Consider the following 18,373-nt stretch of genomic DNA (forward strand, 5'->3'; position numbering starts at 1 on the left):
TTGTTCCTTAACTCAACTATTCCTTACAGTGAATGCAACAGAAGCTGTCTGTGCCAGGAGTTATGACACTAGAAGTGAATCAGAGTTGTTTCACCATTCAATCGCCTGAAAGTGGAAAGTCTTCTCAATAGATGCTCATTCGAAAAGGTGGATTTTAAGGGGCGTTAGAGTCAGCAGATGAATGTGAAAACATCTTACTAGTGTCAAACTCTGCACAGACAGCATTCTGTGCATTCACTGTAGGAATGAGAAGAACAACATATTTGTGAATGGAGGGGGCTGTCACCTTGTTTTTAAATATGCAAGACCAACTTTATTGGAAATTACAACTGCACTTTAGTAGAATTCCTGACTTCCTCCTTACTTATGGCTGCCAGGTGTGGGCTGGGGAGGAGGTAAAGTGGCCTTTGAGGCGGACACCCTTCACACAGCGGACCCCAGCAGCACTGTGGTCATATTAAAAACTGCATCGCCTTTTGTGACAACTGTAGATCAGTGGGCCATCAGCTCCCCCCTCGCTCTTGTGTCAGGGACTTGTAGTCTTTAGTGTAAAGAACGCCGCCGCGTGGTAGCGGCCTTTGTGAGAGTAAGACTACAGTTCCCTCAGAGCTACTCGGAGGTGTTAGTTGTCAATATGGCTGTTGTCAGACAGACAAAGCAGAGAGGCAAATAATTCGCCTCTGATTAGAAATCCTTGGAAAGGGGTCGGACAGGGCACTGTAGTCAAATTGCTTTATTGTTCGGCTGCAGTAAAAGACACAGCGGGTCTTTGCTCAAGTTATAAAGTTAAATGGTTAAGTGGACGATTTGAACCGAGGTAAGTCATGTACTTAGCTATCTACAACACTGAAAGTGATGTTATTAATATCAAACGCTCGCTAGCCAGCGACAGCGGCTAACGTCAGCTAGTATCAGCGTTGGCATGGCTAGCATGTTATGCTAATCATTCCACAACCCAATGCTACCGTAATAGCCTACGTTAAGTTGCTACTAGCCGTCCTCTGCGATGCCAGTGCACTGTTGCCAGCATGAATTCAGCGGCAGCGGTGCCGGGAACGATGGAAACCACCGTGGGTTAGAGGGCTGCATGCTGGCTAATGCAACGTTACACCGGGCATTGTCCGTGTGCCACAGACACATTTGCTAACGCTAGCTTTCGGGCAAAGGGCGTGAAAGCTGGCATCACCGGCGGCTCGCCCGCAGCGGGGAGAGCAGCGACGGCTCTGTGCTCTCACTGCAGGCCCCATAGTCAGCAAAACAAAAACACATGGAGGAAAGAGATACCCCGAGCTATGGTCCGTTTTAGGACTGGGACAATTTAGAAAACTTCACCGCCAAAGAAACGAGTTTGGGCTACACTGGGAGTATCGGTGCATGCAACCTGTATTTAGGTAAGGACGCTCCTGATGTTGCTTGCATGGTAAAAAAAAAAAAACTACTTGATTTATGCGATGTTATTTTCTCTGTATTGTATTTTCTTCTTCCGTGAGCTTTAAAGAGTTGCTGAAGTTGACGGTTATCAAGCTCTCATCAGATCCGTTAGGGATGTGGTTAAAATGAAGTTTGCTGAACCATCTGTCAGCTGCTCCTGTCTTATAATTAGTCAGTAGAAGAAGGATGATGAACTTTATTTTCCCTGTCTCCCTCTGCGTTACACACCTGTCCAGTCTGTGTTATGTGACCTCCAGTAAACCATGGTAGGGCATTGATTTCTCTCAGGCTGAGTGTTTGTCCCCTGCAGGGGTGAACCTGTGCTCACTGTGTTTCAACCAGGTAAACCAACTTGAGCCAAAGTGAATAGTTAACCCTGTGAATACTTGACCAGGATGGGTAATGATTTCAAATGCTCGGGTTTGTTTGCAACGTACAATGTGCCTCTGCGAAAGAACAGAGTCTCTGAGGCTGTCAGACAGTTGCAGATTGAATTGTGTGTAGCTCATCTCTCTGAGGTATGACCAGTTTTGCATTGGTGCTAGATAACGATTTACTGCTTTTGTAGTCCTCCTTATGCATTCTTAATTACAACTAAGGGACTAGTTAATATATAATAGCGTCCCTGTGGTTCGTAAGTTAATGTATTTCAGTGTGTGTGTAAAGCTAGCTGTTACAGTCCTCTCAAGGCTTCCATTTACCACACTGTCTTATTAGTTTCCTTCGTGATAACTTCCAAACACTGCGTGCACTCTCAAGTCATTGAGTTTGATTTGTGTCCTCTGCGCAGCTTAGACTAACAGATGTAGGAAAATGCCGGTGACCCCTTTTAAACCATTTATCATATCAGCATAGGTCGGGCTGGCACAGAAGACGGAAAATCTGCCGCAGTCTGATTCCAGTTGCATTGATTTTGAGCACAGCAAATTGCTTATGAAAAACATAGAGCGTGGGTGGTGTGCAGAGATCCGGGGATATATTGGAGCTCTTAAAGAACGGCAGTCAGAATGTTAAGATAGCATCAGCTGTCAAGGTGACTCTGGCACTCTGCGTGTGTTGCCTGCTGGTTCCCAAAAATAGCAGATTTTTATGCCCTGCCCCTCCCTCCCCTTTTCTTTCACACTTCTATCTCGCGCTCTTGTCTTCCTTTTCTTACTTGCTGCCTCTTTATTTTCTTCTTGCAGTTTTTTTTTCCCTTTCCCACCCCTCTCTTTCTACTTTACCCCTCTAACTCTCCTCCGCTACCTCTCTCTGCCACACTTCCTCCTTTTCCCGTCATTCTCGTTTTTCTCCCCCATCTGCATCTGCGTTCCTTTTTCACTCTTTCCTACTTAATCCTCTCATTTCCTCCCAATCTCATTTCTGCCTGACTTTCCTCCTCGCTCCTCCTTCCTCCATCTCTCTCTCTCTTCCCGTTTCCCTCCTAGATCTTGAGCATCCACTTACTTGTCTTTCCTTAACTTCCCCCTGCATTTCCTGTTTCCTTTCCCCCTCCTCTTCTTCCTCCTCTGTCTCACAACCTGTCTGTCTTGTCTCTCATCCAGCAGCAGGATGTCTGAGTTCAGTGAGGAGCCGCGCTTCACTATCGAGCAGATAGATCTGCTGCAGCGGCTGCGTCGCTCCGGCATGACCAAGCAGGAGATCCTGCACGCACTTGACACTCTGGACCGGCTGGACCGGGAGCATGGCGACAAGTTCGGCCGCCGCACCTCTTCCTCCTCCTCCTCCTCGTCCCCGTACGGAAGGCGTGGGCGGGGCTAAAGCAACAAAACTGCTCGGAGGATAGGCGAGCTACAGTCTTCAAGCAAAACAACACTGGCCTCGGCAACCACCACCTCTTCCGCAATCATTGCAACCGGCGAGCAACGAGCGCGAGGCCGGCCCGGCCGACCACTCGGCGGCCGCCGCATCTTCCACAACCTCCAAAATCTCCACCGCCACGCAGACGCAGTTCGGCAGCGGAGGGGGACTCTCGCCGTCACCCAGCAACAGCTACGACACCTCCCCACCTCCAGGGCCTCCGCCGCCTTCCGCCATCTTGCCCTCACCGGTCTCACTGGTGGCTTTGTCGCAGAACGGGAGGGATAGCCTAGCTGCCACACCCAACGGGAAGCTGTCTCCCCCAAGATACCCAGTGAACAGTGCGGCCGCAGTGCGAGCGTTTGGCTTTGAAGCTTCAGAAGAGGACCTGGACATTGACGATAAGGTGGAGGAGCTGATGAGGTGAGTAGTGACGGAGTGGAGTTCTAAAACTTTGTTTGGGAAACTTTTCACTCGCAGATGTTTGCACAACTGTCCAACTGGTGCTCGTAGAACTGGACAGCATATTACAGTGAGTGGGTTACGGTGATAGAAGACTAGAAATGGGGTTTTTCAGCCTGAAATTGGCGAATATGGCAGGCGATATTGTACATTTTGGAGACCTTTTCTTTTTGGATTGTGTAACATGTTAAATAATTGTAATAATAAAATATATATGTTGTCAACCAATTCTAGTTGACATTGCTGAGAGTGGCGGCTTCTCTCTCCCTCTGTGCTGCTTGCCACAGTATTGTAAATCACAGAGCACTCTGCTGGATAAACATTCCAGTGTCACCAATATATTACCATAGGCGTTTTTTCTGCATGATATACTGGGAAAATAACAGTTTTCATATCGGATAACATATACGCCGATACCAGTACGTCCGCAATATCATCTGATATTATCGGTCGACTGATAATATCGGCCAGCCTCTGTAAGACTAGATACCTTCTGAGATTGTAGATCTTATTATAGACATGGCTGTGTTGTCTTTTTGCTGGTTTATTCAGTAAAGTGTGAACTGTAGTGTGTAGTGGACTGCTCATGCTGTCTGAATCAATGAATTTCCATCATTTCTACAGTACTAGGGGTCCTTTCACAAAATGTTCTTGTGTATAAAGCACACAGGAAAGCACTAAAGGTGCTCTGAAAAGCAACCTTGAAGGCTGTTATCCATCTTTTCTGTCTGATACGTTTTCATTTAGAACGGCTTGTGTTACAGTGGCCGCTTGGTTGGAGTCGGGGGTGTGTCTTTATTGGCAGTAATGCCTGCAACGATGAGGCGAGAAAGCACCGTTTATGTCAGGCTAAATGAAATGGCACCAACTGGAAACTCAAGCTCCATTGTGTTTAGCTGCTGTTGGAACGCATACATGAGATTCATTCTTCACCTTGGAAACGACAAGAAAACAGTCTCACTACAAAGTTAATTTAATTCTGGAGCTTTTGATTATATCACATGAGCTTCATCAGCATGGTGTTTGCCCACTTGAAATGTTTTTCCTGAGCATTTTAAAGACATCTGAAATACGTTCTGGCATAAAAGCTCAGGTTCACACTTGATTCTTGACCTTGGAATGAAAAGTGGAGGAAACACTTCTCACCACAAAGTCCATTTAGTAGCTGTGCTGGAGCTTTTGATTAAAGGTTTATTGTTTAACAAGACTCCGTTTTTAACTGTTAACACAGTAGTTAGTTAACGGTTGATTAACCTGCTACGGTTGTGTAAATGAATTTGTCTGTGGCTGTTCACAGTTATGTTATGTTCACCAAGATTTGACTGTTTGAAAAGAGTTGTTTTTTTATTACGTTCATTTTCATTATTGCCAATGTTTCAGTTGTACTACAAAGCTTTTTATCCAGCCTGTAATTATGCTGGGTCATATAAAACAAACGGAACTGATCATTGGAGTATTCCATGCGTCAGTATAAATGTGGTTGCACTGACTGATGCCACCAATGCAAGCTGGAAATACTGACACTTCTGTGACACCTTTAAGGTGCAATTCTACTTTGCATTGAGGTGTCAAAACCTGGCTTGCTCTTAACTTGGTTGGTATGTCCTACATTATCTGGCAGAGTTCATTCATGATTACCCTTGTGGGAGCTCCAGTAAAGAGGACGTTGGCGCCGGTAATGTCTTTGCTGGATGACAAAAGCCAGTTCAAGTCGATCAACGACAGCTCTTGTTGGCTCCGTGTAGTTCGATGTGCAGTTCCATTTTTGAGGAAGTGGAGCTACAGCAAGATATGTGGATTATTTTGAATCAATGAATTCATTGTTTTTGTCCGTTAGAGCTGCAGTGATTAGTCAATTAATCGATTAGTTGTTACAACAACTCTTAAATGAATAAACTACTAAGTATTTTGATAACAGATTAATATCTAAATTCTCTGAGTTCAGCTTCTCAAATGTGAGTAATTTCTGGTTTATTTAGTCCTCCGTGGCAGTAAACTGGATATGTTTGGATTGTGGACCAAACAAGACATTGGGCTTTGGGAAACACTGATCAGTGATTTCTAACATTTTATGGACTAACCAACTTGTTGAGTTAAGCGAGAAAATGATGGGCAGATGAATTAATAATGGAAATAATGGTTACTTGCAGCCCTATTGTCCATAAAATGAGGAGAAAAATGGCCATCATCACACGTCTTCTGTCTTCAAACCAAAACCCAGCCCAAAGATGAAAATGCCGGGACCGGTGAATGGTTCAGTGCAGATGAACTTTCAGTTGATTGACTAGTGGATTATCAGCTAATATTTCAGGTCTACTTGATGCAGAAGCAGAATTGAGCTTTTACTGCAATTGACTGGTAAGTTTGCTAACCACTAGTGAACAGCACATGTTCCTGTCAGCTAAAGATACACAGATGAAGAACAGAAATAAAAGTGTTTGCACAGACCTTGGCTTCCTTTTTTTATTTTGAAGCACAGCGGGACCTCATGACAGTTGTGATTAGCACATTTGTCTCGTACAGCTCGTAGCACATGAAGATGTACATCCTGTGATGGAGAATCAAAATAACAGACTTGAATAAAGGCGTTCTTGTTGAGATTATGCCTACAGTCAACAAAGACTATCGCACAGAAAGGAAGTATTCTGCTGCAGACGTTTGAAAAGCCTTCAGGGTTCAAGATGACATTTGCTAAGAAGGAAGGAAGAGAAGCCGTTAGAAGCGTGCACCTCTGGAAACATTACATGAAATCACAGACAGTGCCATCAAATAAAATCACATGCTCTGTAGTTACTCGGGCCCTTTATTGTGACAGTGTTCATAGTCTATCACAGTCCCCATGTTGGACAGCTCTTCTCTTCTTCCAACCACTTTACACATTAGCCCTCTCCTCCTGCCGCCTTCCAGCTGCCCCGTGTGAACACTCGGAGTAAGAATAGACATTCAGTGCACTAGCTGTCCCGTTGCTCATTCACGCTGCCTCTGCATTAAATTACACGTCCTCTTTAGAGAGCCCAAGAAGTTAAGGAGCGTTCGAAAGCCCTCGTCCTCTCCGCCTGTAGGACTCTCCAGCGTCTCGCTCGGCAGGGCTGCGGTGGCGTGACACGAGGTTTCAGCTTGTCAACAATCCCACGGTGCCCTTCTGATTTTTCTCCCTTTTAAGTGCACATTTCCATCTCTGCAGGGGTTCGGCCTTTGAGTTGGCATCTAACACATCTCCCTCCTCCTCCTCCTCCCCCTCCACTTCCCACTCTTCCTCAGTCTTGTACAGCAGCTTGTGCTACATTGATTCGCTGGTGTCGATACAAGCAGCGTTTTTTGAGCTCTAATTTTAGCTGCGCCGCAAGAGGCTGGTGTGGACGGATATTGATGCTGGATGTCAAGAGTCGTGACGCATTTTCATTTCAGAAATATGCTAACAGAGAACTCAGGACTTTTGATGCGTTCTCTGTTTCCACTGTGTCTGGGATACTGACTGGTTCAAAGGATGCTGTGATTGTATGGTTTGAGCACCGGTGTTGTTAAAGTTGGGTGGGGGTAGGCGCCCACTGGACATGCCTTCCAGTAAAAAGAAAATGCACTATTAGTATGGATAAAAGCACCGTCCAGTTTACACATTCGATAGGTGTTCACAATCTCGTACCACAATGAGAAATGAAGCTGAGACAGTCACGAGCTTGTTGGTGTGCGGGTGTGTATGTATGTATGTATGTATGTTATTGTGTATGTATGTATGTATGTATAGGGGAGGGGAATGGGCTGGAAGCCAGAAAGCAGGGTGGGTACACTGTGTGACTGCACGTGTTCACTCACCACCCTCCATGCCTGCAAGTCTGTGCATGTTTTATTTTTTCCCCCGCGGAGGACTGAGATAGTGGAAACATGTCCGACCGCCAAATACATTTTGAAAAATCTAGATGACTTGATTGTGGCTCAGTTCATTTAAATTCACACAGTCGTTGCCTTTGTGCTCCTCTGAAATGCAACGTTGATTATGTGGGAGCCATAAAAAAAAATAGAAAGAGAACAATGCATCGATAATGCTGTCAGAATGCACTTAAGATTCAAATGGAGCATTGGTTTTGTAGGTTTCCCATGAATAGGTACAATACAAAACAGAGCTTTGATTACCTGACATATGAATCAGGTTTTGTATTGAATCACAGTCAGAAGTGTACAACGTGTAAGCTTTTGTCGTTGATGCTGATGAATTAATGATTGATTGAAAAAATAAAAGCTTTGATTCTGGCCATACGTTAGTGGTCGATGTGTTCTCCCTCCACTACTTTTATTATCAGTCTGTCAACTATGTTTTATCACCCCTTACTTATTCAATTAAAAAGAAATCAGCGGTTCGTTGACATGCTGTTGGATTTGTCCTCTTCTTGTCCGTTTCCTGATGTAAAATACCAGCTTGCTTCTTGTGATTTCCCTGCTGACAGTGCATTAAGATGTGTTGTGCTGTGTGTGTTTGCAGGAGGGACAGCAGCATGGTGAAGGAGGAGATCAAAGCGTTCCTGGGGAACAGGAGGATCTCCCAGGCGGTGGTTGCACAAGTTACCGGTGAGTAGCAGCACCGACACTCTGGAACCGTGCTCTTAATTTGAGGTGTGTTTTGTAAACATGCGGTCATTTTGTCCGTCATGCACATTATATTTGGTGTTAATTGTGTGTCTGTGCTGTTGAAATGTACATTTTATATGTTAAGCAATGCATAGGAGATTTGGGGTGGGGGCTCTTATACGTCTACTTAAAGTGGAAGGAGGCATTAACTGATGAAGTAAATGTTGATGGCACAGTGTAATGACTGGAATAATGACACCACCCATGTTTAGATTAGTTTTCTATAAGCCTCACTTTTCACTGTACTACTGGTTCTACAAGGAGGAATGTCTGTTTAATTAAATTCATTTAGAACTGTAATACTGTTAAAATACAACAACATTTTTTTTTACAACAAATTGAAAATACTTTAATTATGAGATCACTAAAATGGATTTTAAATGAATTTTTGCATTTTTGTTTCATTTTCGTTCATGCACGTAGCTCATGCGTACACCTGTGATTAGTTACGAGCTATATTGTAATGGAAAGCTAGTAAGTGGAAGTAAAATGAATGGTTCAGAAACACTGCAGTCATGGGTCCAAACGGAAGCTATTGTGTGGACCAGGAGTAGCCCTTTTTCACCAAATGAAACCGTTTTTGAACCGGTTCCGTTCAGGACTCAACTAGGCTCAACAATAAATAATCTCATTGAAGGAAACCTGCCTCCTGCGTGAATAGGGTCGGCCTACGCTGCTGTAGTTTAACGTTGGTGTGTTCCACCATTTTCTGAGATGGTATGAGGTGTAAAAAGTTTGACAAACATTGCACTATACTGTTGCTGCCTGGCATGATATTTCCTAAGAAAATAAAGGCTCCACTTATGTGTTGACTGAATGAATGAACAAACTCGCACCTTTTCTCCTTCAGGTTACTCACCCCTGCACTCCCCTCTGCCAACCCCTGCTGTAGTTACTAGTTTGTGCTAAGCTATAACGCTACCTCGGCTCTGTTATTACCAATGTAATGGACAATATTAGAATAGCTTTAGCCTGTTCCCAAATTCAATATAAAATTGTGAATTTCAGTTTAGCCCTTCAGTGAACATGCTTCTGTCTTCTCTCTTATTTCCAAAGTGTTGTTGATCATTTCTTCACGGAGCTACTGTAGGCTTTGACGAAAACGGAAAGTGATCGGTTGTCTTTGAGACAGTGGTGCTGGCAATAATTCCACTTGGAAACGCCATTCCTCTTGAATAAGTGTGCATAAGGTTTGGACCTCCCTTCTTTTTACATTGTGTTACTACTGACTGATGCGGGGAACCTAATTTTCTACCGTTTAATTTAGAGCTGTCGCGATAACGAATAATGAATACTGCGCTATTGACAACCGCAGGGGATGGCAAGCCAGCGCCACAACTGCACGTGACCTTACATCACGTGATGTTTAGTCTTTGAAGAGACTCGACACAGCAGAAGCACTGTTTAAAACGCAGGAGGATTCTCTCTCTGCTACTTGGCATCCTCAATTCACAGAATCACAAGCACCCCCGAGTTGTGTCCCCCGATCGGATCGTAATTTTGCCCAGGATTCCGATTCCATACTGGAGGAAGTCGCGGTGGAACTTCCAAATGGAAACACTCCTGAACAAATTGTCATTGCACATTTTGTTTCAATTATTTAATTGCTCAAATGGTTGTATAATGGTTTTTGTACATGAATAATAGGTGGTAATGCATTCAGTGTTTTTTTGTCTGTGTGGATTTGTGTGTTCCCACAGACAATTCTTACATGACTGGTTTTAGTGTTGGTTTAGTGACTATTTACAATGCAAAGGCTGACATTTAGATAAAAATAGGTGCTGTAAAATCAGTAGAAAAATATTGGGATTAACCTTTTGTAAACCTAACAAACACAACAAAATATCAAGCAGCCAGTGGAGAGGAGTGAGAGTACTCAGCAGTATTTCTGAGGCTACAGCTTGTGTGAGAGACAAGTGATCGGAGAAGAAATAAATTCAGAGCTAAGGAGAGAAAAACACTTTCTCCCTCTAGTATTCCCCTCTGTCTCTCTTGAATCCTTCCAAGGGGTTGTCTACAAATTGTACCGTGGCTTGATGCAAAACACTCTTGTAATTCGATGTCTGGCTGCTTTCCAGGCATCAGCCAGAGCAGGATCTCCCATTGGCTGCTGCAGCACGGCTCTGACCTGAGCGAGCAGAAGAAGAGGGCCTTCTACCGCTGGTACACGCTGGAGAAAACCACACCAGGTACGTCCGAGTGTTTCCACCCTCACACCACGCACTCTTCACTCTGTGGGCCTCATATTACTATAGCTTATTGAGGGACTTTGGTTAAAAATGGAAGACAAAGTTTGAAGGGCAGAGAGGGCTCCCCGGTCCATGAAAGTGAGTCAAGTGGCGTGCAAAGCTACGGTTGACCAAGTGAAGAAAAGTTGTAAACTTGGTGTACAGATAGCAGAAGAGTTAGCCTTTAATCGCAGCAGGGGGCAGATCCAAAGAAAGGAAGCACAGTAGGAAAACACTCTGCCGCCAGCAGTTTCCTGTGAGACTGTTAATGAGATAAGTACAAGTAGACGGCGTCTTGTGGTGTATGTGGTGCTGTGAGATGTGAGATATAGTATATCATTTTTTATATATATATATATATATATATAACATATGAGATGCCTCAATTCCACGGAATATCTCATATGTTAGCAGAAGCTTCTTGAAGTGTAAAATGAATTGGAGGCTGGTGGAGATAACCGCAGCAGTTTGTAGAAGCTGAACTGTTTTGGTCGTTTTTGCTCCTGATTTGTATTTAGTCTTTTGATGAAGATCTGTCAGATTTCAGTCATATGCTCTTGGTTACTTTTAGTCAACACAAACTGAAGGCATTTTTAGCCTAATTTTTGTCACGCATTTTTTGTTTTCTAAGCATTTTGAGGCTACAGCTGTTGCCATCTTTGTTGTGTACAGTAACCATAGTTACAGGTGTGGTTCTCATCTATCAAGTTAGTGGAAAAGGCACTATTTGCTTGTTCACACACAGGGTGTCCATGTCACCCTGCCCTGCAGTGATACAACAGTATGGCTCTCCTCAGTAAATGCAGCTATCATTTTCAAACACTTTGCTGCTCCTGCCCACCTAGCATTAGCATTACCACAGCCACCTGTCCTCTCTCACTGTCACTGTTACCTTAAGAGGAGAAGCTTAAATGTCTGATAACGTAGTGATTTTTCTTTAAGCGAACAACAAGAGGAACATTTAAACAGGTTGACAGTTGACATCCTGTAGCAATACCGGAACTCATTCCTTCCAATTAGAGATGTTCCGATACCATTTTTTTTCCCATCCTGATACCGATACCTGAACTTACCGTGTGTGTGTGTGTGTGTGTGTGTGAAAAACTTTTAACAAGCTTATACTACTAAGCCTGTATGATTGCTATCATTGTTGTATGGCCTGGCTCAGATTAAACCCTTTGTCGGAGTAAGGCGGGTCATGACCTGTTTCAGGGCTAATAAATGACGTGGTATCAGATGGGTGCACAGACAAGCATACTGGCTGATATCCTTTGCATTTTAGGTAGTGTAGGAAGTTTTTCCAATACGGGTATCTGTATCGGCACAGCTCTACTTCCAGAAGCACAAAAGTTGAAAGTAACATTAATGGTCTCAAGTCGTTCTTGAGTGCAGGTTTTTAGAAGCAGAAGTCAGGATTGAAGTTCAGGTCTGAATGGTGACAATAAAAAATGACACTTCATTCAAAATACGAACTAGTGCTGGAACACGTGCAATTCAAAATTCACACTGTATGAGTGCAAGTGGCTGTGCTTTGTACTCCGGGGGTGTAGCCTGGGGTGTTTGTAGAAAACAGTCTGAAAGGAAAACCTGGCAGTTCTCTTTGTTAACGGAAATCTGTGGAAACTAGTGAGCCATGAACCCATAATCATGACACCAAGCCATCTGAGATCTCATGTGAGGAATGTTTTGGATTCAAAACCACAGATAGAAAAATCTGAAGTAAGGTTGATTGCTTCTTTTTTAACTGCCTTACAGTAAACGTTACCATGACAACAAATGTGAAATCCCCCTGTTAGCGTGTCACTCAAGTGAGTCAGCTCGGTATCACAAATGAAGTGAACGGTGATAATTCTAGTTAGTTGAGCTCTAGGGCCTAATTATTGAATATGCATGGTCTGTCTGTCTCTGTCTTATTTTTCTTGTTCCAGGTTGGTACTCGACACTTAAAATATCGTCAGGGAGAGAAATCTTTAGTAAGTCGACGATCAGTTTCTCATTTTTGTGACAACTCGAGGTTGAGTCAGCAGCTCTGAAATGTTAACACGCTGTAGTCCGGCTTTTCATCTGTCATGAAAAATCAGCGTTCACATATGCAGAGGCTAAAATGAACCTAGTTTTGTCTCGACCAAGTCATTTTAATGTTCGTTTAATAGTCAAGAAAGACGCACAGTCAAAAGATGCGTCTGTTGTCTTGCACAACCTGAAATCCACCCTTCACTGCAAATGGTTAACAGTAAAAACAACAGGCCTCGTGCTGGCTTCGTATACGTGTGCGTGCGCTGTATCAACCTATAGCCAGGCAGCAGACATCCCACGCCTTGTCCTCTGCGGCATGTTCCTCGGTGGAGCCCTGCCAACACCGACAGCAGTGGAAACTGCTCTATGCTATTTATGGCCAGACTGAGCCCGGCCCAGCTCAGCTCAGCCCAGCCCCGCACACACGCCTCCATCAATGCTGCAGAGAAAACTGATGCCACATTCACGCCGTTCTGATGAGCTGGACTGTTGCAGGGCGACCCAGTTAGGCCTCGCTCACAATGCCTGGCGCGTCAGATTGGGTTGTGATAGTGAGAGTGTGAGCTTCTGACCCCATCATATATCTAAGCTTTTAGCTCGAATGTGGCTAGTTTTAAGAGTTTGAGTGCAAAGGAAACCGTGTGTGGTTTTCTTTTCTGCTGTGGTCATGATTTGAGATGAGGCGGAACAGTCTTTGTCAGCACTATTCAGTCAGAGTTTATAATCAGAATGTATTGTGAGATTTGCAAAAGGCGACATGCATTTCCACATGCATTTTCATGAAGGGATGGGCTTTCTGACTGTTGTGTGCTGTGCTCAGTCCTTCTGTCAAAACAGCCACTACACACATTATTACTACTTTGTTTTTGTTGTAACTTTCGTCCTCACGCATGTACCATCATCAGTTGGAACTAACCAGTGATTCTGCTGCAGGTGCCACTCTAAACATGCGGCCAGCTCCGTTACCTATGGAGGAGATGGAGTGGAGGCAAACCCCGCCCCCCATCACCACTGCCCCCGGAACCTTCCGGCTGCGTCGAGGAAGTCGCTTCACTTGGAGAAAAGAGTGCCTGGCCGTGATGGAGAGGTGAGCAGGGGAGGAGGGGAGGAAAGGAGTAGATTAAAGATCATAAATGAGAGTTTTTTTCCCTATCTTTCTTATTTTTCATATGTCCCTTATTTCCACATGGAGTTAAAGAAACATTGCAACCTGTCCAAGAAAAGGGCTCAACGATTGTCATAGAGTCTCAATATTGGCCTGGTTGCAGCACATATATAACAAACAGCAGTAACTCAAGTATGTTGATATTGTCCTTGTGTAGTGAAATTAATTGAATCACTGTGGCTCTTGTGCTATTTATAGCTACTTCAACGACAACCAGTACCCAGATGAGGCCAAACGGGAAGAGATAGCAAACGCCTGCAATGCTGTCATTCAGAAACCAGGTAAACCACAGAAACCAGCAATGTACCACAATGTAAGAATATTACAACATAACATTTTACTTATAGGGATGAGCGAGCGCTCCATTCTCTGTATCTGTTCAACCAGCTCAATAATCTGCATACATATCTGTACTCGGACTTAAACTGGACAGGGGTGGTGTTTGAATCAGAAGCGGACGGGACTAACCAGAAGTTGTTAATTTAAGACTGGACTTGATACATTTTACTCGATTAAGCCGAGTACTTGCTCAACCCTAGTTTAATGATTATAGCTTCATTAGCTGGTAGCAAATATGCCTGTATATTATGCAAATATTCTGAACTACCATGAAAACTGCCCCTATCCTCACAACCTCTGTAATCTGTCAGCCATGCAGTGTTACAGAGGTGGATAATTACTTGATTAATCGATAAACTGATACCGTTACAGCGGTTGTTGCTGGTGTTCTTTTGGGACCAGGGCATCTTGGATCTGAGGTTTCTTGGACTTGATCAAAATTTTACAGACCAAACATCTGTATCACATCTGACGTGTGATCTGCTCCTTGCGCAGTGGGATCAGGTTATTTCTTTCCAACAGACATTGAAGCGCCATCAGTTTACAAAGGCACAACTAAGAGTGGAATTGACAGCTCGAGGGCGCAGATAGAGTCTAACAACAGGAATCAGAATGAACTAAAAAGATTAGAACAGACTGGCTTATGACTGTGACAGTGGAAGACACTCAGTTGAGAATGTGAGTAAATGATACAAGACTGTCATGTGATTTGTTTCAGGGAAGAAGCTGTCTGATCTGGAGCGGGTTACCTCCCTGAAAGTTTACAACTGGTTCGCCAACCGTCGCAAAGAGATCAAGAGACGGGCTAACATTGGTAATGTGGCTCTGGGGAGGGAACACATTGATTGACATGCGTTAACATGAGCATTTCATATTTAATTATAGCAATTATAACATTTTCTTATACACAGAATAGGCTCACCATGAATTCATTCCATCACTGTAATTGGGTTGATGATTGTTAATCAGTCACCTGACATCTGTAATGACCTCTGGCAAATTATACAATTCCTCTTGCATTAACCTAGATGCCAATTACATTTGTAAAGTAGAGGCTCCATTACATGCTAGCCAAAGGACTTTTCAGAGAGGACAACAGGACTTATTAAAGACATCCAGGATCATTTGGCCACAGTCTGTGCTGTAATTCACAGCCGTCTACAGCAGTAAGTCCCAACCTTTTTTGTCCAATGTCCCCCAGCCGCTCAGTCAGATGAGCTTCATCAACACGCCATTTTACAAAAATGTGTTCATTTGAATAGATTTTAAACTGGATGTTCTTCATCACTGTTGAATTATATAAAAGTGGATATTTGTGCAATATTTTTTCTAGCTTGTTTAGGTTGGTTTAGTCAGTTTGCATTTGTGCTCCTGCTCGTAGAAGCAGAATTTGGAAGTTTCTACCATTTATCCCTTACTTTAAGCAAACTATTTCAACCATTAATCCATCAAAGGTGCTGTAAGTCAAATAGGCATTTTGGCTAACTTCCTGTCCGTTCTCGCAGTTAGCAGTCCCCTCCCTCCTCCTCACATCACCACAGTAAAATTCTGTGCCCCTGAGGACCGCCTTTTCTAGACTTCTGTCCCCTGATTGGATAAAGTGGGAGCGGCATACCAGAACATTTATTCTCTGTTTACTGCAGAAAGGAGGGCCATGTTACTGACTGAACACTCTGTACCACTATTAGCTGTCAGAATGTAAAGTTGTTTAACATTTATTTTAACAAAAAAATATCACTTAATGCACCTTTTAATATTTTGGACTATTTCAACCTCATTACTTTAACTTTCACCTGCTGTCCATTCTGTTTAAACTGTTTATCCAATGCTTTAAGCTACCTATGTTACACATTTATCTATTGCTTTTACCTGTTGACATTTATATGTTCGCTCGCTGACTACTTTTCACACAGCACATTGTGTTCAGGTGCTCCATCTGACTCTGTGTCAGTACACACTCAGTGGCCACTTTTTAGGTGCACTGGTACAATCTAGTGCAATCCAATACAACAGTTCTGCCATAAAGTCTACTTTATAACACTTGTTATAGTGTTTATTTTGACAGCCAAAGAGGTGATAATTCATTTATAATGTTTCAACATTGAGGTCAATTAATGGTGGTGTACTGGACTGCTTTATATTCAGAGGTCTTTCTAATAATCTGCACCCTGATGTATGTAAATGGAAAGAAGAGAAATGGACATTGTAAACTTTGCAACAGTGAAATTTATGGCAGAACTGAATGAATTGCAATAGATTGTACAGATGTACCCACTGGAACAAAGTGACGGCACTGAGTGTAAGTATTTTAAAAATCTACATTTTTTTTTTTTTTTTTTTTTTAAAATGAGTTCAGCTGCTCCACAATCTCTCCATGTACCTGTGATTGGGACTCACTGCTCTATATGTATGTAATGAGGGACATAATTGGTGATCCATCGTAAATCTAATAATCCATCCTCTTCCTCCAAGAAGCCACAATCCTGGAGAGTCATGGGATAGACGTCCAGAGTCCAGGGGGACACTCCAACAGCGACGACATCGATGGAAACGACTTCTCAGAGCAGGTAGAGAGAGATTAAGGGTCCCAAAAGACACATAAAACCAGATTTATGTTCCAGACAGTACTGTAAACGGTCTGAGGAAAGGAAAAGAGGCCGCTTCTCCTTGTGTTACTGCTCCATGTCTTCGTTTAGTATTTTACTGCGTCTTATTTTTTATTTATTCATTTATATTTTTTCTTTGTTTTTATGGAACAGCCTCTTGCCAGCCATTCACATGGAGCCCTTGGCGAAAGGCTGTTCTTGGACAGCACTCAGTATTCCAGTCATTAGTCAAGTGTGATCATGCATTTTACGCATCTTTCATTCTAACTAAACAATACATCAGTTGACTTTACTAATTAGTTCCCCTCTCTCTGGCTAAAGTTGTGTTAATAATTGAAATCAGCAGCTCGTGGTGTTTGTTTGGAGTTGAACCCTGTGGCCTCGCTGGCACATTACCACTCACAAATTCACACAGAGACAAATTGCAAGAACATTTGAACTGCTGTTTTTCCTCAGATGAACTCTGAATATATCCGTTCCCAAATATAGAAAGCACATAAAGTTCTTTTATTTTTATGAAGAATTGCTGCTCAAAGCTGTTGCTCAAGGCACATTAATTAACAGAAGCTCACTATCCTCTCTTCTTTTTCCTGTAACCAGTGGAAACTTAAGCTGCAATGAAAAGCAGCAACGCTCTGTATTATTGTAGAAACGCACACATGAAGATTGTGTTTCAGTTCAGTTTCACTCTGTTTGCACAACATGCAAACTCTCCTGTCAAGTCAACGTGAAAACAGCCAGTTAAAGTTAACCATTCCAGCTAATGAACACGTCAAACTGTTTTGTCTCCTAGCGATCTAGATGTGTGAAAGAATGATTTCTCTAAGTAAACTTTTTTTTTTTTAATCCTACCTGACTAACTGGCTGCTTTTATCTCCTCCAGGCATGTGACTTGCCCTATTTTGACAAGAGACCTCTCAGCCGACCTTTTGGCCTTTACCGACTGGAGCCCACCTCGCCAACCCAGGTACATCCACGCACACCAACGCCGAACGGGGAGCCGGTTCTCTTAAACCCGCCGTCGGATTTTCTCAGTTTTTGTCTCCATCCCAATCCATTCTGATCAGCCTTTCATGAATTCTGTTGCTGCATATCTGTCGTGCCTGTGGTTGCAGGGAGCACTGCTCTCCAGCACAGTTCAAAAAGAGGCCAAGGGGAAAGAGGTTAAAAGAGGTCCTTTCATCACAATTATACTCTGATTGCATGTCTTTAAATAGCTGTCAGTATACAGTAATCAGACAGCACGTCATTTAAAAGAGGATTTGAGGCTCGATGTCATCGCCCAGCCATTTTCTGGCTCCTGTGACCTCAGCTTGAAAAAGATCTCTCATGACTTTAACATCCAAAATACTTTGTTTTCAGAAATGTAAACTCAACTGTAAAAACACACTGCAGCAGATATTATATGGCTGATTTGATTTTGGTTGGTTTGGATCTGCAGTAGGTTGCAGGCTCATAGTTTTATCTTCCTTTTTACAGTCAAGAATGAGCGGGTTAGAATAACATATCTGACAATACTTTTCTGGCCATGAAGAATATTTGGATATCTGGATTTCAAGAGCAGGTGTGATTGCACTGTGAGTTTAAGGCCTCAGTATGCTCGCCATTTCCGACCTGTCGCACGACACTGTGACGTCAAAATGACCTCGCTTGGCGCGCCAGGATTTTTGGCCCGCTCGCGCGGAGGTCACGCACCACTTTTT

At 43.3% G+C, this 18,373-nt stretch overlaps 1 protein-coding gene across 1 annotated transcript in view; it reads left to right on the forward strand.

The window, feature by feature from the left end:
* Nucleotides 1-622: 622 nt before the first annotated feature.
* hmbox1b (homeobox containing 1 b) overlaps nt 623-18,373 on the forward strand; it is a 23,592-nt gene continuing 5,841 nt past the window's right edge. The window contains exons 1-11 of the mRNA XM_035678101.1: nt 623-817; nt 2,976-3,161; nt 3,213-3,276; nt 3,326-3,654; nt 8,171-8,256; nt 10,395-10,505; nt 13,494-13,647; nt 13,924-14,006; nt 14,783-14,878; nt 16,540-16,631; nt 17,554-17,637. Coding sequence (XP_035533994.1) covers nt 2,983-3,161; nt 3,213-3,276; nt 3,326-3,654; nt 8,171-8,256; nt 10,395-10,505; nt 13,494-13,647; nt 13,924-14,006; nt 14,783-14,878; nt 16,540-16,631; nt 17,554-17,637 — 1,278 coding nt within the window. The 5' untranslated portion in view covers nt 623-817; nt 2,976-2,982. The remainder of the gene's footprint in view (nt 818-2,975; nt 3,162-3,212; nt 3,277-3,325; nt 3,655-8,170; nt 8,257-10,394; nt 10,506-13,493; nt 13,648-13,923; nt 14,007-14,782; nt 14,879-16,539; nt 16,632-17,553; nt 17,638-18,373) is intronic.

The sequence above is a fragment of the Morone saxatilis genome, unplaced genomic scaffold (genome assembly GCF_004916995.1).
Source record: "Morone saxatilis isolate NCDOM2014 unplaced genomic scaffold, NCSU_SB_2.0 Contig7, whole genome shotgun sequence".
NCBI lineage: Eukaryota > Metazoa > Chordata > Actinopteri > Moronidae > Morone > Morone saxatilis.